The 26,877-nt window shown below is 43.8% G+C and overlaps 1 protein-coding gene across 3 annotated transcripts in view; it reads right to left on the minus strand.

Annotated features, from left to right (window-relative positions):
* The window catches only part of Syndig1 (synapse differentiation inducing 1), a 164,177-nt gene that overhangs the window by 93,007 nt on the left and 44,293 nt on the right, over positions 1 to 26,877 (minus strand). For all 3 annotated transcript variants that reach the window (XM_085696831.2, XM_048436366.3, XM_085696832.2), the window contains exon 2: positions 9,894 to 10,451. In XM_085696831.2, the coding sequence (XP_085552957.1) occupies positions 9,894 to 10,373 (480 nt within the window). In that variant the 5' untranslated portion in view covers positions 10,374 to 10,451. The remainder of the gene's footprint in view (positions 1 to 9,893; positions 10,452 to 26,877) is intronic.

Here is a 26,877-nt window from a genome sequence, read left to right on the forward strand (position 1 = left end):
ACAGACACAAGATTGTTGGTTATTATTATTTGAAAAACATGCTTGTTATACATTTCAATAAATTTTTATACCCCAAATTAAAATAATCAGTGTCATACTATATATGGCTACAAAGGATTTATATATTATTTAAAGCATATAATATAAATAATATATATAACTATATATAATTTATTATATATATATATAATTTCTCTGTAGAGAAGGATGGGGAACATGGCTTAATAGGTAAAGAACTTGCCATGCAAGTATGAGATCCTCAGTTTGAATCACTAGAACATACACACAGATAGACATGATAGGACATGCCTTTATAATCATCCTTTCCTATGGGGGGAAGAATTCCCAGAAGTTTGCAGGTTAGCTAGCATGTCATATGTAGCAGAAAAAACAAACAAAGCAAACAAAACAAGGAAACAACAAAAACAGTATGAGACTTATATTGAACAATGTGGAAGTGGAAGAACACCACACACACACACACACACACACACACACACACACACACACACAGAGAGAGAGAGAGAGAGAGAGAGAGAGAGATAAAAAATAATTTATATGAAAATTGCATTTGGTATTATGTCTAGACCAGCAAATACATTTTTTGAAGTAAACTTCATTTCTTGGTAGTGTTTTTTCATAGAACACGGTGGAAGGGCAGCTAGAGTCCTAGAAAATCCCATGGGACCACAGTGACATAAAATAGTTACCTTGTTTGTGACCTAACACAGATCCCAAAGAAACAGAAGTGTCTAAATACAATTTTCATGGGAAGATTGTCCCAAGGGAAAAACATGAATAGCTTAATTTTCTAATACCATATGTAGTGATTTGTCATAGTATTTAAAGATAATTAATTTAATTAAAAATTCTTAGCCTAACCATAAGCCATCTGTTCTAGTTTGATTTCTCTTGCTACAATAAATCACTGACCAAGGGGCTGGAGAGATGATTTAGCAGCTAAGGTCATACTGGTTGTTCTTGCAGAGACCCAAGTTCGATTCCCAGCACCCACACAGTGACTGACAAAAGAAGGTCTGTAACTCCAGTTCAAGGAGATGCAGTGCCTTCTTTCTGTCTTCTAGAGGCATTGTGTGTAAGTGGTACACGGACACACATGCAGATAAAACACCCATGCACCTAAAATAAATCTAAAACAAAACAAGACAACACTAACCAAAACAAACTTGGGGAAGAAAGAAAGATGCATTTATTATACCTTGCATGTTAGAGTCCACCATCAAGGGAAGAAACCCAGAGGCAGGAACTGAAGCAGAAATCACAGAAGAATGTTGCTTACTGGCTGACTCCCTCTGACTTACTTGGCTACTGACCTTTCTTATACAACCCAGAAATACCGCCTAGGGATGGCACCACCTACAGTGGACAGGTCCCTTCAACATCAACCAGAAGTCAAGAAAATGTCCCCCAGACATGCTCATGGGTGGAGAAAATTCTTCAACTGAAGTTCCTTCTTTCTAGGTATCTCCAGTTAGCAGGAAAAAAACAAACAAACAAACAAAAAACAGCCAGTATACCGTTGTTCACATCTAAACACTCTCTGTCCTCATCTGTCACATCTGAGGTATGCTGAGGTACCCATGTCCTCATGGTACCTCACATAATGTTCACATAACATTCCAGCAAGTCTTCACAAGAGTTCTTGGAAGCAAGGAAGAAGAAGTCAAATCCTGTCTCTAGAAACTCAAAAAAATAGTAACAGCCAGATCAGGGCTCTCAAGCTCAACAAAGGCCATCAACACACTAAAGATGTTTATCTGTGGAAAACAATTGAATTAAATAAGAACAGTTGGGGTCCTGCCATTCTTGTGGGCTAGGGCTACTCCTTGCCTTCTCTCAGCATGGCCCCTGAAGCATTTCTTTGAGAATAGGGCTGTCTAGAGAAACTAGGAGCTTAGCTAGTAGGAAGCACAAACTGTTAGAAGCAGAAGTTGAGACCCAGGCCTGGTTATGAGAGTGGGGATTCTAGGGCTATAGTCTTGGGCCAAGTGTCAAATTGAATCTAGTCAGAAATTTAATAGAGCATTCCTGGAAATAAGAGACCCACAGAGAGACTGTGTAAGCTCACCTCTCTTCCCGGATGACCTTAGGACAAAGCGTGGGATGAAGCAGAGGAAGCAAGGTGGACGGTGGAATCTGGGGAAAATGGAAAGATGCTTGGGTACATCCCCAGCAACATGGGATCTGTGGGCACATTGAAAACATCACCTGCTGGAATTATCTGGACACGGTTTCTAACCAGTAATGATCTAAATCCCAGCGGGAGAGGGGAGAAGTAGGGAGAAAAAACAAACAAACAAACAAACAAAACCACGACAAGAGTAGTAGAATTGGCCACATAGCACAGCAGAAAAAAAGATTGTACACATTAGTCCAGAGAAGTCACTAACAAATCCAGTAATAAAAATAAATAAAAACAGAGAGGATTAAGTAACCCACATTTCAAGTAAAAATCTAGAAAGCATGATCCATATCCAGGGCAAAGCAAAGCAGTCCGGAGAACAAGTCTGAGTGGGCACAGCTGTGCACTGGGTAGGAAAAGAAAGACTCAGTGCAGCTGTTGAAAACATAAGCCTAGAATAAAGGCAGCCATAGTTAAGAAGAAAAGAGACCATGATGACAATGATTCAACATCTTGTTAGTAAAGGGGGAGAAACTACTATTGACTCGCCAGAAAGCAAATTGAAAATGCTATCTGAAATAAATTAAAATAATAAAAATCTTTTTCAAGAAAGACTCTGTGTGACAGAGGACTCTACATACTCGAGAGACAGATCTAGTACCCCACTTGGACAGAGAAATAGCAGGGTCAAAGGAAAGTGGATAGCATGCCAGCATATTTACATCGGCTAACAGCAGCCTTAACTGTGGAATCCTCCTTCTCTCTCACCCTAGGGCACAAAAGGACAAGTTGTTCATTACAACTACCCTTCTTTAAGGTTCACACTTTTCTTTTTAAAGGTTTCTGGCCAGTGCAATGACGTAAACAAAAACAACAAGAAACAAACAACAACAAACAAACAAACCCTCCAAAATCCTCCTACCCAAATCAGCCTAAGTTCCCCTGACCACATGATCACATAACTAATCCCTCATATCTGAAGCCAGGAAACTCAAATTTTGAAAATGCTACCGTTTCCTAAATTTGTTTTGCATCCTTTGAGTCAACTATTCTGTACGTTATTGGCCGGTCTTCTCCACATTATTTGGTTCTCCTCAATGGTCTGTTGAGGAATCTCGGATGTCCTGAGCATGAATGACTGCACAAATATTCATTGCAGTTGCAGTCACACAAGTCACAAGTTTCTGAATGGAAACACAAACCCAGAAGTCTCAGAGGGCCCAGGCTGGGTGGGGGTGGGGGGTTCTCAGAATCCAAGCAGTGGCCAGTGACAATCCCAGCTGTGTCTTTTTGTGATCAGTTCGCGGACACTGCACAGAGCTGACATAGAAGTTGGCCATAGTATACCTCTCTTCCAGTACAGAAATAAATAAATAAACAATAAAGCCATCACGGTCATGAGGCTAGAACCCAGAGTTAGCTGCTCCGTCTTAGCTCCAAAGGCTCTAACAAAGCCAGCTGCGTGATGCTGGAAGCGCTTCTAGCATGTGCCATCCCTCACCTAGGGTGAAACTTTAGTGTTCCCTGTCTCTAGTGCCATGAGCACTCTATGTCAGAATTGGTAAAGTCTCTGGAATGGAGCCAGTGCTCTGTGGGCTTCCACTTGTCTCCCCCTTTTTACCAGACCTCACGGGCAGGTGTGGACAGTGTTCTGTTAAGTCTGAACAGATGCGCATTGAAACAAGCAAGCCAGCAGTGACATGTCTTTTGCTGCAGGTCATCACTGCTGACAGCAGGAGGTCAGAGAAGTCCTCCTGCAGTGGGCTCTAAGCACTTCGGCTCACTCCCTGCCTTTAACTCCCATTGTCTGTTTGTAGAATTGCTTTTGTTATGTGCCCCTGTAATCTCCCTGCTTGAGCTTATTTGTGTGAAGTGAGAAGCGGCTTCCTGTTGTCTATGCTCCTGGAAGCTTCAGGTTTTAGGTGAGGGCTGGGAATCAGATAAAGCAACGATCACATACCAATACCAAATTCCTAGTATGTGACTATTGCTTCACTTGTTTTCCAGCCCTCACCTAAACCTGTAGCTTCCTTCCTGCCAGGAAGGATGTCCTAAGGGGCTGGACACTAGGCAATCATTTCTACCCAGTCTGCCCTCAAGAAACCAGTAAGATGCCTGTCTAATGAGAGAGCTATCCTGAAAAACCCTGGGAGGTCCTTCAGCTTTCTCTCACACCATACCAAACCACATCCTGCTTCACTTGGTAACTCGAAGCAGGAAAGATGGCAAACACCTGACGGAACAGTAAAATCTTTCATGAGTCTTCTTGAAACGGACTGCAGAAGCCATGCATAACACTTCCACAAACATAAAGGCCAATGAAGACTCCTAACGTAGTCTCAGAATTGTGGCTGGAGGGGAAAGGTTCTCTTAGGATGGATTGCCCTCTACAAAAGAGGAGCTGGTGAGCATCTTGCCACTTCCTTTTCCTGGTGGAACGCATTCTAATCTGTCACTCCAACACTGCAGCCCAATGGTAGCCGGCATTCACAAGCACAGCTGCTAAGCCAGTCAACTCGCAGCTAACTATGGGCAATGAGTGAGGCCAGGAGACCAGCAGCCAGCTAAGCTCAGCCAGTGTTGGCCTCATGAGAAATGCTTTTTTAAAGTCACCAAGCCTCGAAGTGATTTGTTACACAGCACGTACTGACTAACATATGTCTGTCAATTACTTCATAGAATGAAGAAACAAACAAAACCCACAGAACAGTTTATCAGGTAATATATTTTTCTTTTTTTTTTCTTACTTCTCCCCCCCACCAAAAAAAAAAAAAGCACCAACAACAGATTGCTGTTATACCCTAAGAATGTTTTTGAGAACATTTCTTTGTTCTTCTAAGCTTCTTGAAATACCCAGTAGTCACTCTGGGTATCTTCTTAAAATCCACCACTGGGGTTAGGTCTTAGATTTGAGGAATTGGGAGTGGCTATACTATGTCCTGATTTGCCCTCAGTGTCTGTGGGGGATGGGACTGTCTTAGGCTGGGTGAGCTCCCAGAGATTAACCAGAAAGTCTTTCTACATGCCCAAGTGGACATTTATTCTGAACACTGTGCTGTTCCATTAATGTTATTTAGAAGGCCTTTCATCTGACCAAAGTAGAAGTACCAATGTACTGTGTCACATAGTGAAAGGCCACTCTAAACTATGAGCACAGAGTAAAACCATCACCACAACTCAATATTCCAGTTACCCAATTCTTAAAGAATTTTTTCTCTTGGTTACCAGTGCCGTTGCGTGGTCAGAGCAAGGCATTTGGGTGGCACAGCTCATTTCCTCAGGCCTGTACTTATCAGGGTAGGCCACTCTGCCCCCCTTAACACCACCTCCTAATTTTTAAATCAAGAGGTCACTTCTGGATAGATGTCAGACCTCCACAGAGTTCCATAAACAAAACAAAACAAAACAAAACAAAAAAGCAATAAACTGAGGTCACTGTGTGAAAAAAAAATTTGCACTAAGTGGAGCCCAGCTGGTAATGGATTGCCAAAAATGTTGATCCAGACATAGCACTAATCAATACAAACCACATTTAAATATTGGTCGTTTAGTTGTAAGCTCAGTCAGATACCCACACAAGTGTTAAAAAGGAAGAAAATTCTTAGGCCTTTCTGAAGTCTCAGAAGAGATGTTGGCTGAGGCTTAAGAAGATACACAAGCACCTCTTCAGCTCCCAGTGATCTTGACATAGAGTCAATTATTCAGGGAATGTATTTGAGTGTGTCAAGAGGGAAAAGGAAATAATACACACATAAGAGGAAAAAGGATAATGGAGACATTCATAAATTTCTTTTACAGTTTCAATCTAGCCAGTATCCCACACCGCAATTACAAGGACATAGTGTACCTTGGAGCTGACTTTCCAAAACCCCTTCCAGAGCTGCACATGCTTTGTGGGCCCCTCTCTTTACCACCAATCAATGGCAGATTTCACTTTTGAAATTTATCTTTTCCATTGCTAATGCTGTCCTGATTTCCTCTCCATCACGTATGATAACAGGGCTCTGTGCCTCCGGTTTGCTGTGTTTCCCTACATCTCTCTCACATCCTCTGTCTACTCTGTAGCTAGAGGAGCTTCCCAAAATGCATACTGTCTGTCTGAGTTAGGACTAATACTGCTGTGCTGAAACACCATGGCCAAAAGGACTTGGGAGGAAAGGGTTTGTTTCACTCACAGATCCATGTAACTGTTCATTATCAAAAGCAGCGAAAGGAGCTGCAGCACTAGGGAGAACGACCCTGTCCCTCCTCAAGTGCAGCCCTTGGGAGAGCAGGTCGGGCATCTCACCTGGGCAGCACTGCCGAGTTATCCCTGATGGTGTGGGTGCAGGTGCGCTGGCCCTCGAGGCAGGAGAGTAGGAAAGCTAGACCCATTGTTTGTTGTGCGGTGGTGTGGGCAAGGGAGAGATACTCACCTTGCCCCCTGTCCCTCACCGCCGGTGGCAGGTGGGAAAAGCTGGTCCCGGGATCACAAGAATAGGAGAGCTGACCTTCACTGGCTGCAGAACTCCTAAGAGCAGGTTCTGCACCTTGCCCTGGCAGCATAGAAGAGCTGACCCTGTTGATGGGGGAGAGGGTGCAGGTGATGCACCCCTGCAAAAGTGCATGGGATACCTGACCTCAGTTCTCTTCTGCCATATGGTAGTGGGTGAGGGAATGAAGAGCTCCCCCCAAGCCTGTGGTGAGTGGGAGAGCTGGCCCTGGGGTCACGAGAGTAGGAGAACTGGCACCGCACCTCACCAGGGCAGCACAGCAGAGCTGACTCTCTGGGTGGGGGTGCAGATGAGCCTGCCCAGAGGGTATGAGAGTGGGAGAGCTGGTGCCAAACCCTTTGTCACTCATGTGGTGACATGAGTGAGGGAAATATACCCCCCCATGCCTTGCCACCTGTGGCAGAGAGAGTTGGCCAAAGGGTCACTAGAGCTGGAGATCTGGTCCTGCCCCTCACCCACTACAGCACATGAGAGAGCAGGCCCTACACCTCACCTGAGGAGCACACTAGAGCTGACCCTGCTGGTGGGGGGTACAAGGGAACTGGTGCTGTGGATGAGAAAACAGGAGAGTGGTACCTCCTTCCTCCCTTGTATGCCATGTTGTAGGTGGCATGGGTGGGAAAATATACCCTCCTCCCAGCCCTTGCCAACTGCAGCAGGCAGGAGAGCTGACTTCTGGGACACGAGAACCAAAGAGCTGCCTTTGTTCCTTACCAACTGCAGCAGTCCAGAGAGCAAGCCCTACACCTGGCCTGGGCAAGACAGTGGAGCTGGCTCTGGTGGTGTGCACGCAGGAGAGCCAGACGTGCAGGTGAGAGAGCAGGAGAACCGACCCTGCTCCTTGCTGCCTGCTACAGTGGGTGAGCTAGCTGGGTCAGTGCTGGAGAGCGCGCCCTGGGGGTGACTATGAGGGAGGTGACCATAAGGGAAAGCTGGTGGACTGACCAAGCCAGCTACCACCCAGGCTCAGAACCAGGACTATGAGTTATCCTGCTCCAACATCCACCTCATCTGTGATCGGCTGAGTATGTGAAGGGGTCTGATCTGCAGATCCAAAGTTTTAGGATCTACGTGACACAGGACAACAATCGGATATCCAGGAGGAGTCCCAGTGAGGGCCTACCATCAACAGAGTAGCAGAAGCCAGAGGCCTTAGGCCAAACCAATGTTCCACTGCAAAGAATGCTTACAAGTAACGATGTGTGGACTAAGAGGTGTGTGACTCACTAGGCTACACTACAGCTTCCACATTAAGATTTTTATTTTATTTTGTTTTATTTGTTTATTTATTTATTTTGTTTTGGGGGGTGGTCACAAGGGTAGATGGTAGAGGCAAGGAGATGGAGAGGAATGGGATCAGGATGTGTTATATGAAATCTACAGAGAATCAATAAAAATCTTTTTTTTTTTTAAAAGTAGTGAGAGCAGGCGCTCAGGCAGGTATAGACCGTGAAAGCAGGAGCTGATGCAGAGGCCACGAAGAAGTGTTGCTTACTGGCTTGTTCCTCATGGTTTGCTTAGCCCACTTTCTTATAGAATCCAGGAACACTAACCCAGGGCTAGCACTACTCACAACGGGCTGTGCCCTCCCCCATCAATCGCTAATTAAGGAATTGCCTTAAAGGCTTCCCTACAGCCTGATCTTACAGAGGCATTTTCTTAATTGAGGTTCCCTCCTTTCAGATGACTTCAGCTTGTGTCCAGTTGACAGAGAACCATCCAGCACATTTGCCGCGGCCTTCCTGCCTGAAATCCTCCTTGATCCTCTGCTATAGGCAAAGGAAGAAATCAAAGCCTGCAGCTTACAGGCCTCAGTTCCTCCATGCAGCGTTCCACTTGCTCTGTGCTGCTTTGCGGATTAGATATTAGAAGGTTTCATACTTTTTAAATTAGAACTAGCAGGCTGGCCCACAGGATGTTGCACAGCAGAGTAGCCAAGGGACATGAAAGGTGGGGATGGCCTTGGACTCCCCCGCCCTGCTCCCTGTCCCTGAAAGCATCAGCTTGTCAGCCTGCCCTTCTGTTCTATGGCTTAGTATGTAACTTTTCCTGAATCCAGTCTCCCTTAGATGGCTAAGGTTCTGAGTGGTAGGTTCCTGAGCTCCATATTCACCATGCCCCAAAGTCCTTAGTATTTCTATTCAGTTTGATTCAGGGTCAGCTGTTTCTGTGCTTACCATATCTTCTAGGGCTGAGATTCTCTCACAATAACCCCTCAAGCCTCTATATATCTGTTCCCCAGATACAGGATAGGGATTCCACTTCTGTAATGATCTCTGACAGCCTCACATTCAAACCACAATGTCAGTTTCACATCTTCTTTGGGGACTGTTTTCAGAGCCAACAAGACACTCCTTCATCAGAATTTCTGTATCAGATTCACACGTACTTGTGGTTCTTGCTTCTCTGATTCATACAGGACAGGCAGATTTATACACTTACCCTTGGCCAAGCCTCATGCCCTTCTCTTTCTATTAGTGTCATAAGATGGTATAATGGTCTCTGCTTATGGAGGTGGCTATTCAGAGACCTGTCGGCCCTCACGGGCTCCATTCCTGACCACTGTACTCAAGCCCCAGTAGAACACCCTCTGTTCACAACTCTACCTGCATGGTAGTGGCCTCTCAATGACTCACACATCACATGGCTGGCAATCGCTGTGTCCTATCTCACAGAGTCCTGCTTTGTGTGTGTGTATAATTCAAATGCCCTCACTTGCCTTAACTACTAAAGAGGTAAGGCATAGGTCAATGGACCAATGCTTTCCCAGGGGTTGAGAGGTCCCAGGTTTAATTACTTTTTCTCCCCTTTTAAATTTCTATTGTTTCTTCTGGAGAGTTCTGAGCTAGCAATGATCTACTAGTAGAAACTTCAGGTGTCGAACTAAGGGACCCACTATGACAGCAAACCACTTCTCCATTTGCTCCCACACCATGTGTCTCTAACCCATGTGTCCCTCTCTCTCTTGCAGGTTTTTCAGTGGCAGTCTCCTCCACTACCCTGCCATCCAGTGCTGGCGTCTGTTGCCCCACCTACAGGATTGTTACCAAGGGTCACCTTTGGCCAGAATCAGCGACAGTCCCCAGTCTTTTTCCATTCCTTCCATCCTTTGCAAATGCTCAGGAATAAAGTGATACCAAGAACACCTGTATTTTTTTGCATGACAAAACCCAAATGGCTTTTGCTGAGCGCTCACAAGTTTCCCCCAGACCCCATGGCCCCATCCCAGAAGGACTCCAACAAGCACATCCTCTGACCTCCAGCTCCTGTAACTCCTCTTCCTCCTCCACATCATAGGACAGGGTGTGGATTTTGATGTCATCAGCTGAGAGGTCAATGAATTTCCCATCGGGGTACTCCAGGCTGTCTTTGGTGGGTGACCGGTCCTCAATGAAGGTGGTCTCACAGCAGTCAGTGGCCACGCCATCCCCCCAGGAGCGGAGTACACCATCTGAGTAGAGGATGATGTTGGGACGATAGTGGGACTCCACGGATTGCTGCAGTGTGTTTGGGTCCAGCAGCTGCTGCACTGGCTCACTTCTGCCTCCTTCCAGGCTGCCTGGTGCTGCGCTGGCCACCAGCCTGTGGCTCTGGTACTGAGGTGCTGGGTAAACAGACACCAGGCCATCCCTGCTCTCAGCCATGAAGTTTCTGGTGTTAATTAAGCCATTCCTTTTGCCAGCATCACCGATCTTACTGTGTACCAGAACACTCTTCTGCTCAACGATGCCATCCATGGTAGACTCCCTCCCTGCTGGGCGTCAGGCTAGCAGGCTGCGCTCACTGGTCACACGAGCCCCATAGGACCCATTTCCCTAGAGGAGCAGGAAACAGAGAAAGTGAAAATTATGCAAAGCTCATCACACAGACCCACATTGCGTCAGAGTTTACTAGGCATCTGCCATGCATAGTAGTTACAGAGTCAGACAAACACAGTCCATCCTGTTCTGTGAATTTTAAAAAGGCTCCATTAATGTACCATCTAAATTAAGCCAGAAATCGATTACCTGCTTTGCTATGAAGTCTTGGCTTCCAAATGGGGGAAGCTGCAGGAACTGGATCTACTGCAGCCCTACAGAAGCCTCTGCCTGCCAACAGACATCCTGAAGCTCTAAGAAACTCAATCACATTAGCATCCCAATGGTCTACAGAGAAATAGAATTGTGCATCTGTAGTGGGAATTGACTATAATGAGTACACAACCATTCATTCAAGAAGGAAACATACCAAGGGAAGACAGTTTAAAACCATACCCTGCACAGACAAAGAAAATAATGACAGGAAGACTAGGCCACTAGACTGTATATGGACTCGGTTCCACACTAAGGCACACATCATGCATTCTTGTGTACCTAGGAGGATGAACACCGACTGCACTTACAAATAAATACCAACTCCAAATTGGTCCCCCTTACATAATTTTATCACCTAGGCTTGCACAAAGCACAAAGAAAGAGAAAGAGGAAGGAGGGAGAGGAATCAAGTACGAAGGAGACCAGAGCTTAAAGTTATAGGGAATGTAACCAGTGCATTTCCTCAGATTACATGCTAATAGCCATTTTATGTATAATAACATCTCATGTGGGCTGAGGAGGTGGCACAATTAGCAAAGTTCTTGCCGTGCAAGCATGAAAACCCTTGTTTCATCCCAAGAACCCACATAAAAGAAAAACACCCAGTGTGGTGGTCTCTGCTGCGGGGGCAGAGACAGGAGGTTCTCTAGAGCTCGCTGATCAGCCAGTCTCACTGAATCAACAAGCTTCAGGTTCAGAGAGAGTCCCTGTCTCAAAAAACTAAGGTAGGGAAATGACTGAGGGAGACATATGACGGCAAGCTCTGAACTCCACATACATCCAAACACATACGGAGACATTCACACGAACATGGATCCGCACACACAAGCTTCATCTCGGGCTCCTCTGGCACTAACATTTTCTATAACATTTAAGTATTTTCTAATTACAGACTTTGTATTATATGCGGTGGTAAATAGAGTCATCTAAGATTGCACTCTGATGAAAGGAGGCGCGGTGGAGAGGACCTTTGTGGCTAATTGAAAATTCCGAGATCAGATTCAAATAGCGAGGTCAAACTACAGCAAAAGCACTGAGAGATAATAAGAATTATTAATGTGAAGCCATGGACAGTTTAGAGAGGGGTCACAATGCACCATCACCTCTGCTTATGCAGTTTTGATATGTCTGTCTCTGGAGATGTTATTACTATTTGAGAACTAAAATCTTGAATTAAACTACTTGAAGGGAAATCTGTAGGGGTGACTGTAACACAGCAAGGGTAACATGTTTGAGGACCACCTCTATGCTTCATGTCTTCCAGGCAACCACAGTGTGCTTCTGGGATGTTTCTGGTCCAGCCTTCCTCCTTCTACAGAGTAGGCTCTGGCCTGCGCTCCTGAGTCCCTTGCACCACTGTGGTCTGGTGGGTGTACTAGCAAGCCCAGCTAAATCCTGAAGACCCAGCTTCTCAGCCTGAATTCCATCCCCACAGAACCTTGTAGATAGCTTTCTTGCAGACACTAATTACATTTGTTCAAATTCAGCCTTTCAGCCTCTTCCACTGAGCTGTATGCTCTTGGACAGCCAGAAGTAACATTTCCATTGGATGGTGAGCACCAAGCGTCTCTTCTTGACTTTTACCCTTATGATCCCTGTTGCATTCTTCTGTGCCAGTTTGACAGCTGTTGAGGTCAGCATCCTTCTTCTCCCCGGACAGGATCAATCAATCAGTGGCATGTTTTCCCTTTCTAGCACAAGATATGGAGCCAGCATCCAGGGACTGTGTGTTGAAGTAAACCATCCTCAGAATTATGCAATTAGAATAAGCCCTAGTGTTGTCTCCCTGAGTTAGCCGTGCACTGGAGGGGGGTTCAATAGGAAGGTGCGTTGTGGCAGAAATGGCTTCATTTCTTTTATTGTCCCTGTAGCTTGTTGTTCAAAGTGTTGCTGGTACACAGAAGATTCAGTGAAACCTGAGAGTTGGTTAGATCTTAGTAAAAGAGCTGAGGTAGAGCTCAGAGAGACAGAACACAGGGCACATGGGGTCCTGGGTCCATCCCCTGTTCCACACATGCATACAGGACACATGCAGAGCAGAAACTGCAGCAGATACATAACTTTTGAATCACAACCTACATTCTAAATATGATTTTTGCATCTCAGTCTGCACATGAAAGCTTAAGGTTGGATGAGGTAGGCGGAAAGTATAGGCGGGGGGGGCTTATACTAGTCTATAGCAGTGTTAAGTAACAAGTTTTTTGATTCTATAGTTGATTACTTACTCTTTTGCCGTTTTATTTTTAGATTATAAAATAATTACAATATTTTCTCCTTATATTTTCTCCCTCTAAACCCTCCCATATACCCTACTCCACTCTCCTTCAAATTCATGGCCTCTTTTTTATTAGTTATTATGGCATGCATAATATAAATATATTATATCTATATAAATATGTTCATAAAATAATTTTATATACATTTTATTACATAAATAATATTTATATAAAATTATATAATATACTATATATAATATAAATATAGCCTGCTCTGGCCATATAACGCATCATGTATGGACACTTTCAGGATGACTGTTTGGCATTAGACAACCAATTGGTGTGCTCTTCCCTAAGGAAAATCACTTCTCCTGCTCCCAGAACAAGATATGGAAGTAAGAGTGAGACTAGCTAGAAAGAAGAAGGGGTCCAATAAACCAGAGCCGGAGGGAGAGAGGGAGGGAGGGAAGCAAGAGTCATGGAGCTGAATCTGAACAAAACACATGGTATATAAGTATGACATTATCAAATATGCATTGAACACATGTATTGTTTTTTTAAAAAAGAAGAGAAATGTAATTTATGAATTCAGGTCCCACAAATTTTCTAAAGATTTATTATTTAATTGTGTATGTGTGTATAGGCATCTGAATGAGAATTCAGGTGTTCCCTGAAGGCCAGAAGAGGAAGCCAGATCTCCTTAGGCTGGAGTTGCAGGAAGATATAAGCTGGCTGACTCGGGTATTGAGAGCTGAACCTGGATCTTCTGTAAGAACAGTAAAACCTCTGAGGCATCTCTCTAGCCCCAAGCTGTAGTCTACTAATAGATATTATTAATAGCCAAATGGCTGTGACTGCTTTGAAAATGCTCTAGGTAGAAGTAGTGAGCACCGACAACGACATAACACTGGCGATGAATTGAGAATTCACGAAATTGGTGGATGAAATATGTGGTCTGCTATATAATTCTCTCTAGTTCCATGCATATCTGCAATTTTCTCTAATAAAGAAGATCATTTGCCACTCAGTGAAGCTGTGTGGGTAAGGGATACTGCAGACAGAGGGAGAAGCATCAAGCCAAGGCCAAGAGTAGGGGATGTGCTGGTGGTGGTAGGCGGGCAGACAGAGAGGACCAAGAGACATGGAGAAAGAAGAGTGGGGTTTTCTAGGGGGCTTTTCCTTGTTTGTTTTTCATGCTGGGTATCTAAGCCTGGATCCAGTACATCTTAGAGAATGTATCACTAAACTGCATCTCTATCCCTACCTGGAGGGTCTTGGGTCCCTGTGTAAGGAGACAACCAACGAATTGCAACGGCTGTTGAGTGGGATGCCCTCATCACACTGGTCAGATTGCTACGGGTCTGTGAGCAGCATGGGGAATGAGTGCCAGGAAAGTATCCAAACCCAGATCTGGTACTCCACAGTAATCCCGACTCTATTGCTCAGCTGACTGCAGGGCAGTGAGAAGAATATTCAGAAGCACAGAATATCCTATAACACCCTTTGAGTTTGCATGACCCAGGAGCCACAGCAATGTTGTGAAAAGAAGTCACGACGAGGCAAGCCGAAGAATCTCCTCCAGTGTGGTTAATGCCAAGAAGAGTGACTGCTCGTACCTGTTGGCAAGACTCAGTTTAGCTTCTCCAGTCCTCTGTCATGGACAGGCTTCTGGTGTGGGAGGCAGGCATGGGGCATGTTCAGAGTCACTCCGGTTTCTACTAAGGTTAATAAGGTTTACCTGAGACTACTTCTGAAGAACCACTGAAAACCTGTTATGAATTTCCTCCCCTCGAAAACCACCAAGCTAAAAGATAACAAAGGGCAACAGAACACACCTGAGTGAGCGGAGGCAGAGTGTCCCCCCATCCCATCCACTCCCCACTTTGTCTGTTTTCTTTGTGGCTGATTTGGTGATTGATTCTTGATGCTTCTATTGCTCTTTGCCTAGACTTAGCTCCCCACATAGAGCCTTTTCTGTCTCCAATTTCAAAAAGCCATTCCCCATGCTTCATCCCCTGGAAGCCATTGAGGGACCAGGTCCTATTCTTGGTACTGGTGATGCCACTAAGACTCGGCTCATTCTGCCCTGCTGGTCAAATGTTTAATTTACAAATCAGAAATATTATGGTACTGGGATAATCATGTTGCTGTACAGTATGGGGGCAGACCTCTCTATCTCTCTCTCTTCTTCCCTCCCTCCCTCCTTCCCTCCCTCCCTCCTTCCCTCCCTCCCTCCCTCCCTCCCTCCCTCCCTCCCTCCCTCCCTCCCTCCCTCCATCTCTCTGTCTCTTTCTCCTTCCATCTCGGTCTCTCTCTGTCTCTCTCTCCCCCTCTGTGCATGTTGGGAGAGTAACTTTTAATTCATCAAAACATAATTGACAGAAGAGATGGTTAATAAAATATTTCTAGGTTTATTCATGTTGGCACATTTGAAAGACACATGAACAAAGATATTTGGGATCATGGGCAATCAAGCTAACCATCTTTATCCTGAGGGCTATTGGTATAAGGTTCTGCTGGCATAGGGTCTTCAGCATTCTTCTTGAAATGCTGATCACATTTCAAGGCCCCAAATTAAGCTTTATCTCCCTCTAGCTCTGTCTCATGGACTAAGATTCAGAATGCCCACTTCTCGCTCTCTCTGGAGCAGGTATCTGTTTTAAACAGGTCTTTTGAATGTGAGAGATCCTCTTGGGGGATCTATCACCCTGTCTTTATTTGCCATCCAGTAATTCCCATGTGATCCATTTCAGACATCACTTGCTCTTAAGGGGGAGCCAAGCATCAAGGGTCTCACAGTGTGCCTTACAATGTCTTACAATGCTTACAAGCTTACAAGCTCTTACAATGTGCCTACCATGTTCCTAGACACAGCTCCCTAGTCGGACCCACATTGTCAGCCTTCTTTCCATTTCCACTCTCCAGTTCTACATCCTTCACCTTGCTCCATAAGTGCCTGCAGAGTAATACACAGTCTTCAGTTAATGACAGCCAACAATGGGTCTTACAGGAAGTGTGCCAAGAACTTTATTGATGAAAACAGAGCATTACTCTTATTCAGTGGAGGAAAAACCTCTTGTTCGATAAGTGGTCCACAGAGCTGTGCAATAGATCACCTATCTCAGACCAGACTGTGAAATCTGGTAGCCTCTCTTGACTCATAAATAAAACTTTCATCTACAAGGAAGCTATTTAACCAGAGGTTCTGCCTTTCTTAGCAGGAAGTGTATCACTACACGATCTCCTAGAACAAACAATTTCCTAGAACTTGCCTCTGGCAACAAAAGCTGCCATTTGATTTTCTTCAACAAGGTTGGCACAGATGACAACAGAGAACACTATGGACTTTATTAGGAAAGGAGATGATTCTATTCATCTTAGTGTGGTTTGTGTTGCTATAGTAAAACACTTGAAGTTGGATAGCTTGCAAAGAGAGGTTTGTGTGGCTCATGACTCTGGTGTCTGAAGGGTCCAAATATCAAGGTGAAAGCAAAAAGGCAAGGAAGGGGCAAGCACACAGGGTGACCTGACTTTACAGTGTGCTTTTGAGAGAACTCATCCAATCTTGATCCATTCCCAAGAGACAACACTGATCTGTTCATAAGGGCAGAATCTCTGTGACCTAATAACCTTCCTCTAGGCCTGGCCCAATAGCAGCACCTCAGTATCTCAATGAAAGGATCTTTGCATGGACTTCCATGAGTGACGCTTTGGGAACTAAACCACATTTGAGCGCAGTACCGTCAAATCTCTAGCTTATTTAAGGTTGGTGATATCTGAAGACATGCTGGTCTTTGACGCTTTCTAAAGCTGAACTGAGGCCACCAACCTGCAAAAAGGAAGACTCATCTCCTAGAGCAAGTGAAAGCCAGCCTTTGAGAACAATGGGCTTCAAAGGGACCCAGTCAGCTCCTCAGAGCACAGCTGGATTCAATCAGCAATGCAAATTCACCAGTGGAAGGGTCAAAAATGGGGAATACAGATTATCTCTCAGATTCAGGTTCTGCAAGGAAGTGAGCCAAACCATCAGTGCGTAGCAAGGACAGAATAGGAACAACTGTGCATTCACTTGACAAGCAACCAGGGGCACCAACTGAGGGAATGTGCTGGATGAGGGGTCATGGACACCCTGGCTGGGACGCTATTCACAGCATAGGAGAAAGACCAGTTTGCCCAAGTGCTGGGGTGTGAGGACAGCCAGGGACAAGGTGAACCGTGCCTGGTAGGAGGAAGCAGATGGGTAGTAACCTAGTTTGTGGATAAAGGTTTTGCATTTAAGGAAAGGCCTGAAGGGTGGGGTGGAATTAGTCTGGTCACAAAGAGCAGGGCATGATCCATGCCATATGCTTAGGGCCCTGAGGCAGGGAACAGACAGGAGAAAGGCTTGGACAGCTGGACTGCACACAGGCTAGGGAATGGAAAAGGGGAGGTGAGGGCAGGAGCACCATCCTATCATCTCTGGGACTTAGACCCAGACCTAGATCTTCCTCAGTGTGTAATGTGAGAGGGAAGGAGGGGAGGGTGATGCCTCTTTTTCTTTTACCGATGTGGGATGTGGCTTGTCTTTATTTCAATGTCCCAGAATCAGCTGTGAGAAAGCATTTCCCATCTCACGGTCTAGTGACTCCTGTCTTCTTAAGTTCAGCTGATCTGATGCCACAAAGTCTAGGACTGGGTGCTTCCGACTCTGAAGGGGACAGCCGAGTGATGAATGAACTGCGTCTTCAGATAATGGCATGGGTGCACCTAGGACTGTCATTTAATATCTGTTATTTTGCATCTTGCTTTGTTCTGGATTTTAAAAGTGATATATATTTATGTATTACAAAAAGGGCAATTTTCTAAATACAGAAATTACAAATAGCATGTCATAAATAACATTTGCCAAGACCTGCTACATATATTGTGATATGTATTTCTTCCACCTACATGCATGGACAATAGAAGACAATGAACAAAAATGACAGATAATTGTCTGTGAATTTGTAAAATGTTGCAAATTTCAAACTAGAAGACTGTTTTTATTTTGAAGTGCTATTTTTAAACAGTGTAAATTCTTATGTGTTTAGTTTTATTTTGGGCCTCATCCATAATATCAATGAATGTGTTTTCTAGTACCAGCCTTAATTATTTATCTTCAGAATATACTTTTATTTTCTTCTTTTAAAAATAAATGTAATTTTATTTATTTTAATCTCTTTATTTTTATTATTTAAATTTTTAATATTTTATTTATGACTGTTTCTATATGTATATGCACATATGTGCCAGAGACCGTCAGATCCCCTGGTGCCAGAATTACAGGTGGTTGTGAGCCCCCCCATGTGGGTGTTGGGACGTGAACTTGGGTCCTCTGTGAGGCCAGAAAGCACTCTTAATTGCTGAGCCATCTCTCCATGCCCTTTTACTATCATTTAAAAAGACTCCTTTTTTTATAATTATATTCTTGGAATAATTCCAAAATGAAAAATTGAGAATGTAATCAATGTGAAAAACATATGCTTTCCATATTTGAAAAATCTTGTGATCCAGAAATTTAAATACCAGATTCTTTAAAAATAGTTCATTTGCATTCTTGGTTATAATAATTGCTATAGTTGAAACTTTAAGTAAATTGTGGCAAATGAAAAAACATTTTTGACTGATTATTAAATCATGATATTCATTTAAAAATCTCATCTCTCATTTAAGCAAAACTAAAAATAGTTAAGATTTGACTATAAGTTTATGTCTTCTTTCATGTCAATCAGTTTTCCTTGCAAATAAATCAAACTGTGTTAAATAATTTTTAAAATTCCTTTCGAACACACTGAGAATGTTGCTTGTGTTCAGGATGCACAGCTTTGGAAATCTCACAGTTGGTTTTCTTTTCAGTTCTGCATCCACTCAGTAAACCAACGACAGACAAAAAGTACATGGAAAATATTTCATCTGTACTAATATTTTCCCTGCCATTTTCCCCAAATAATGCAGCTCTTTACCTACTATCCATGCTGTACTAGATATTCTGAGTCACCTAGTGATGATCTGAAGCATGAGAGGATGTGTGTAAGTCACATGTGTTTTTTTCATGACTTTTGCTATATTTTTATTTGCCTCCCTTCTCTTCCTCCTCCCTCCCATTCTGCCCTCCCCCCACGATCCCCATGCTCCCAATTTATTCAGGAGATCTTGTCTTTTTCTACTTCCCATGTAGATGAGAAAGACTCTGGTCTGATTAGACCCTTAGACAGGGAACAGTGAGGACCTAGTGAAAGTTCACACATACCAGCTGAGCTGACCTAATGGGAGCCTCTCCCTATCCAGGCCTCCACTGCTTAGGAGCTGATGGCACCAGCCAGGACAGGCCAGCAGGGTTTCAGGGTGCCCCCTGCAGTTTTTATCTAGCCAAAGGATAAATGGCTCAGCACCAGTGAGGAGAGGGGAGGGAATGGGAGGAAAGGTTTCTGTCAGGATGTAAAATAAATAAATTAAATAATAAAAAGAAAAAACCCTAGAAAACTAGAATTGCATACAGAGTTTGCTTCTTGGAGAACAAGTCCCAGCCACTATACTGCTATCCTATAAGTCTGGATGGCGTAATTATAAGTTCTGTATGGTCAATATGTGCATAGGTATCACCAAACAACTAGAACTCTATGGTCAGGGCTTGGAGAAATGGCCATCTTGACATATTCAAGCAGAAGCTTCCTCACAGAAGTTTAAACAGAAGCAAGAACACTGGCCTGCAGAGGGAAGGAGAATGTGTTGGCATCTTACCACAAAAATCAGAACCAGGTCTGCAAGATGGTTAATTTTCTCTGCAAATTCATAAACTGTTGATTACAGGGAAAGGGTGTGTGGGTCACACAGTCTTTGTGCCCTCGGTCCCCGAGAGAATAGTTCCTCATCACTAATTGATAAATTGGTATTCTGGTTCCACAAAGCAGTCTCAGAAGGTGGAATAATTAAGCCTGCTCTGAAAGATGCACTCTCTCACAAAGGCTTGGGCAACAGTTTCCTTCTGGCCTTCAGGCACAAGAGCAAACACAGCTCACTGAACACTAAAATAATAAATGTTCCTGGGCACCTGTGGGCGCAGCCTCACGGCGGCCCTGATGGGCCTAAACAGTATAGTTGCTGAGCTAAATGCTGAAAGAAAATATACCCTGGCTAGTAAGAGGGATAGTGGGACTGGAACCAACCCAGGTCCACATGATGCCAAAGGTGTGGTCTCACTGTCCTGAAGATCCAAGCGGCAGCTGAACAACCTAAAACTGTTTAGACCAGGTTAGCCCCTTCACTGTCTCTCAGGCTGAAACATTATGGGACTGAAGAGTGGTCCCCAACTCTGCTGGAATAATGAATGCTTCCAGACATCTGTGGGACACTTCAATTGGCTCCCTGATTTGATTGTAGTTTGTCCCCAGGGTTATGTACAGACAGTCTGATCCTTTGAGCACTGGGTGGTGGTGGTGGGGCATTTGAGGAGGAGGCCTATGCAGTCTTTAGGTCAAGTCAGAGTGCCCTGGGGAGATAGGAAGGGACTGCTAATGGAGGGAACCTGGGGAAGAGAGGATGAAGGAAAGAAAGGAGGAAGGAAGGAGACAAAGGAAGGCAGGGAGGACATAAAAGTTTGAGCCAGGCCAATCAACTTTCTGACTTCCTATTTTTAATGGCACCCCAATCCTCATCCCTTCAATTCCTCTCTCATTATTACACTCTGCTATGAGGTGACAGAGCTCAAAGTGGCTCTTGAGAGAATCTGTGACAAGCTGTTTGGCCTCCAAAGCTGAGATAAATGAAACCTCTCTTCATAGACTGCCTCAGGGCTTTTGTTACGGGCACAGAATAATAAACTTACATGATTAACCATTTCATTCGCTTCTTGTCTGAAGTGCTAGGGGTTCTGGGCCATTCTACACTCCTGAGTTACAGCCCTATCCTCAGTTTTCAAACCTTCAGCTCTGCTGAAACAGAATTCATGAGTCTTAAAACTTAGCTGACTTTTCAAGCGCTGCACTGAGTCTAGGCATGGACTATTAAGAGCTAGGCAACTTTCTCCACTAAATCTACAGAATTCCCAACACACCACACACAACAGGCTTTGCCACTCCCTTTCCCAGGCCCCTGGCCATTACTACTCTTTCTCTCTCTCTCTGGATTTGTTTGTAATGGACGTTTCACACCCACAGACTCACATAAACCTTTGGCGCTTGGTTTCTTCCCTTTAGCGTGTTGCTTTCAATGTGGACCATTCTACAGCCCTGGATTCCTTTTATACCTGAATAGTATTCCTTGTATGCACACGTTGTGTTCGGGTGCAGCTTTCATTTGGGCGGTGGATATGCTAATTATTGTCACTAAATCCTCCAAAAACACTGAGTTAGTTACAATCTCAGCCTTCTGGTGAGTGACTGATAAAATAATTCTTTCCTTTGGTGGGCATACAGTTAGAATAAAATTATCTTTAAGAGGAAACATTATAGCAATACTCTCAGTAATACTCTCAGCAATACTCTCAGTAGACACCTTTGTGATGAAGGAATGGTATGGAACACAGGTGATAGATCTCATACTCAGCTGGGGAGGGGCATGTCTCAGAAACTTCGGCAGGACTAAACCATCCCTATCAGGCATGGTCTCATTGGGAAACAGAAAACCCAGACACAACAAGTGCCAGGTGACTTCACTCTATGGAGCTAGATTCTTGCAGATAAGGCACCCATTATTGAGGGCTGTTCTCCACCTTCCACACCAAAAGAGCATCATCTCTTCACACACACCAAGCTTGTAGCTCTGCTGCAGGTCAGCCTGTCTGGGGAGCATTCTGCATCACGGATAACACAGAATTACATAGGATCCCTGTGTAGAAATCAGGATCGTATGTTACAAGTTTAGTTTTCATGCATGTGGGCCTAATGATCAATAGAAGGTTTTGCTCTGGAGAGATAACAAAAAGAAATAAACATTCCGGAAACCAGGGCCACAAGAATAATTGTTTTCAAACAAAGGCATGAATAGCAAAGTAAATACAAATAGTCACTTTTCCTTTGTTTCTGAAGATATCAATAATTCTAGGTTTAGAAATATCTCTATTTCCCCCTTTCTCTGCATTTTCTTGGTTGGTTTAGTTGGTCTCCTCCGTTTCTTGGTTGACAGGCCTGCCGTGGTCCTGATGGGTTATTCGTGTGAGGGATACAGCGAAAGTTAGAAAGCCTATGTTTGGATCTCTGCTGCTGACAGGAACTTTAGAACAAAGACTTCGGTGGACAATAGTCATATTTAGTACAAAACTCAACCTACAGAGCAGCTTCCCCAGCAGAAGCTGAAGGTTAAAACAACCCAGGAAACCGAGGGAGAAAACTTAAATAACTGCAGTTAGCAGAGCCAGGGCTCTGGGTGTGTAATGGGCGGGGATAACTCCCAACCCTTTTAATCCCTTCTCATCCTGCTCAATTAAGCAAAGCACTCAAAGGGCACCAGGTGTCAGTTGCTCCTGAGCCCCAGCACTGCTAGCAGTCTTCTACACAAATAGCCAGCTCCCCTACAGCTAAGCAGACAATACCCACGCTAAAAAAAAAAAAAAAAAAAAAAATGCAAATCTTTATTCAACAATCCTTGCCCAGCTTTAATATGAGGGGAGGTGCCTAGTTTTTGTTATGTCTTGAACTGCCATGTTTGGTTGATATCCATGGGAGGCCTGCAGTTTTCTGAATAGACAGAGGAGAAGTGGGTTGGGGGGACAGAGGGGAAGCAGGATAAGGGGTGGGGAGGAGAGAAGAGAGGGCAAACTTTGGTCAGGCTGTAAAATAATAATAATGATAATAATATCAATAATGATAATAACTCATTAATTATAAAGAAAATTAAAAACAGAAAATTCACCTTTAGTACAAACACATGGAAAAGCCTGGGATTTGGCAGTGGTGACTGTCGATGAAGTATTCAGAGTCATGCCAACTATTATTATTATTGGTGTTACGATTATTAAAAATTGCCTTTAGTACAAACTCATAGAAAAGCCTGTGAATCAGCAGGGGCAACACTTAATGAAGCATCAGGGCCAACATCTGAATAGCATCTTGCTCTGCAAGTGACGTACACAAGGTGGCCTGGTACTTCCTGCTCACAGGTCAACCGAAGCTTCTGCTGGAGAGTGAAGGCTCCATATAGGGCCGTCGGGGCTGTCTTCATGCATTCTTCACCTGATTTATTAACGGTCAGAGAAACCTAGCAGTTATGATGGAATTCAGAAATGAGGACACTTGGCATATTTGAGCTGTTGCTGCCTTTAAAAGTCAGGTTAACCCCCCATAGCTTTGTGATTCTCTACATTTCTCCCATCCCCTCAAGCAACTTAAAAATTGTATAATAGCACACAACTATGAGAATGTGTGGGGCACAGTGTGATATTTCAACACGTGGATTCAATATGAAGAGACAAATTCAGAATGGTTAGCAGTTCTATCAGCATGGCATTTTGTAAAGGAGATGTGGGATGAGGAGGTTTCTTTATCACCAGCAGTGCTGCCTGCCAATCAGTGCCGTCTCCAGCACCCTCACTACCACCGTGAACATAACTTATCTCCACCATTGGAAGTGCAACACCACTGTCACCATTACTACCACTGCCACAAGCAGTATCAACCTGGCTACCAGCCTCAGGACCACTCCCCAGACCACCTCTAGCTCCATCCCCAGGGGTGCTACCATCACCATCTCCATTACCATGCACCATCCCTAGCACCCCAGCATACCATAATCACCACCACTACCATCACAAACACCTTCACATCACCAGCATTTGCAAACTATTGCTTATGGGCTGAACACCTACGCATGTTTGTAAAACCCAGAAGATGGGGATGGATTTTACCTTTTCAAATAGTGGAAGGAAAGAATTTTCCATGGCATATGATAATACCATGAAACACGAACGTTAGTGCCCATGAACAAACCTTCATTCGACTTTATGCACACCTCACTTCCGTTTATCTACGGCAGCTTCCTCACAAGGACAGTTCTGATAGCAACCATATCATCTGCAAAGCTTAGTCCACATAATTTGACTTTTAATAGAACACCTTTATCCCCTTCCGACCACTATCCCTGTTACCTCATCAATACCTTGGGGTACCCCTCCACTATAGCTGATGCTAACAGCATGTCTGTCAGCAAGGCCGCCGCTACCCACCAAGGGAGAGAGGGGAGGTCTTCAAACCATTTGATCTCTAATCTTCTCATTGGTGAAGCTAGTTTTGGGGAGGAAGTCTTGGAGTTTAGCTTCTCTTTTGAGGATTTCTACTTAGAAGCTTCTCAGAGGTGTCCATATACTCAGTCTCTAGAAATGTTTTGGCCAAGAATTCCCTTCCCTGTTCATGGCAAAAGCAAAATCAAGAACCTAGAAAAAAAAATGTATGTTAAAGACAGGACTCAAAAGTTCTCCATAGATGAAATGAACCTGGGTTTAAAATTAAAGGGAAGGAAATACTTCTATGGTTTGAATGAATTGCTTCCCCCCTGACATAAATATGATAGCACTTAATCCCTAAAGTAGAGGCATAATGAACTTTCCATCCTCTAGAACTATGAGAAATAAATTTATATTAGTTATTACTTAACCTGTGGTGTTTTGTGATTGCATCAAGAGCAGACTAAGACAAGCGTAAATGCAAGGGGAAATAAGATGCAATTAGCAAGGCTAAGCAAAACACCACAAATCAGGAGCACAAAGGCTGCAGATGCTGACACCATCAGATAAAGACTACAGGCTAACAATGCTGAACGTGTCTAAAAATAGAAGACTCAGACTTTTAGAAATAAAGAAATACATTGGAGAAAATTAAACACTCAACAGGCAGACTATTACTTCTGGCATTAAAGTTGATTAGATGTTCTGAATGATCCTCTTGCTGCAAAATGAGAGATTGGATTCTGAGAGACACTGCTGGCTTGGAGGAAAATCTCCGAAGATTACTCCTGTACCACACAAACAATTAGTGGAAGGGGTATGATCACACCCAGAAGCCAAGACCAAAGAACTGTTCTCAGCTAAGATTCATTAAAGAATAGGTCTCAGATGTATGTGTGCATCAGGCTCACTGGAGAACTTGCTAGAATGCAGATCGCCAGGCCTGAGAATGTGAAAAAAAAAAGTGCACGGTGGAGCTGGAAAATCACATATTAAATAGAAAACCGAGTAGATGAAAAATAAAACTGTAGACTGTAGAAAATCTTCAAGTCTGCATCTGGTGCGGGACAATTCTTTATTCTGTCAATTTTGTTTTAAATAAATGCTGATTGGCCAGTAGCCAGGCAGGAAGTATAGGTGGGACAACCAGACAGAAAGTAGAGGCAGGTCATGGAGAACAGGAGAATTCTGGGAAGGAGGAAGCCCATTCCTCCCCAGTCCTGTCCAGACACTGAAGAAGCAGGATATGACCTGCCCCGCTGAAAAAGGTACTGAGCCATGTGGTTAACATAGATAAGAATAATGGGTTAATATAAGTTATTAGAGTTAATAAGAATTCTGAGCTAATGGGCCAATCCGTTTATCATTAATATAGACTCTCTGTGTGATTTTCTTTGGGCCCAAACGACTGTGGGATCTGGTGGGATGACAGAAACCCCAACAAGCAGGCCCCCATGTTACATGTATCAGTTTCTCAGTGGGTGTAACTACAACCTACAACATTCAAGCAGTGTTTTTGTGGTGCTGGTAAGGGGGGTGTGTGTGTCAGGGGGCAAGGATGTCCATGGCACATGAAGGTATGAAGGTTTTCCATTTCCAAGGGACACAGTTTCAAGAAAAATATAAATTATCCAAAGATCAAAGAGTCCATGTGGAGGCTGCTTTCTGTATCAACAGTGAGGATACTCAAGGCAGACGAAGGATACAATTGGCTGTGGCTAGGAGCCAGTTCATGGCAAACGGTAAAGGAAGCTTCAACAGTCACATGCTGCTTACTTGCCCAAGTTCACAGAAACAAACGCAGAGATGATAATGCAGACAGCCCATCATTCATATCACAAATAACATTACTAAAAAATGTTGGGTGGTTGGAGTATAGGCACTGGGTTTAATCCCCAGCACATGATGATGATGATGATGGTGATGATGATGATGACATATGATGACAATAATAATGATGATGATGATATTAATGATGATGATATCCTCAGTTTACAAAAACAAAATAATATATTTATTTGCTTTTTCCTATGTCATAGGTTTTTCCTCAACCTCAGATTTCCCAAATAAACCAAGAGCAAAAAACTAAAAATCATTTTTCTATGTTTTCCCTATAAAACCTGTGTGTTCAATACGAAACTACAACCTGTTTATCACAAAGATTCAGAAATAGATACACAATTTCATGGGCTAGGATTGAATCCACCCTCTAATTAGAATCACATTGCCATAATGAATACTTAGCCTGCTTCCTGGACCTTCACATGGAACACAGAAGACCAGTTCAGCCTGATAAACAAGAAAATATCTGTGGCTAAAATTAGTTTTTCATAGTTATGACCAATGAGAAAATGATACTCAGTGCAATGCAGAATTTCTCTGCTAATATCTTTAATTTATTCCTATAGCTATTTATTATTTGACTACTAGTCTATAATGGTACCATTATATGCCTATTAGCCTGCGATGGCCTTCAAAGATGGAGTGAGGTCAAGGAACACAAACTGGGCTTAAACATCAACTCCAGGGAATATGATGCCCAACCTGAGTCCACTCAAGGCGGGTCTGATCCCCTGGCCAAGAGGAAGGTCTTTAGGAAGACAGGAGGTCTGGCCCAAAGCTGGGCCAAAGGCCCCTTTGTTCATTTCACTACAAAACTTGCCAATAGATAGGAACTTGGGTTTCTACTGGGTGAACTCTGGGAACTATGTTTTGCTCTGTAGACTGTGTTTTAGTCTGAAAAGGCAGTGCTGAGAGGGATGCTTCACAGTGAATAGAG

This window comes from Myodes glareolus, chromosome 10 (assembly GCF_982192425.1).
Source record: "Myodes glareolus chromosome 10, mMyoGla1.1, whole genome shotgun sequence".
Taxonomy (NCBI): domain Eukaryota; kingdom Metazoa; phylum Chordata; class Mammalia; order Rodentia; family Cricetidae; genus Myodes; species Myodes glareolus.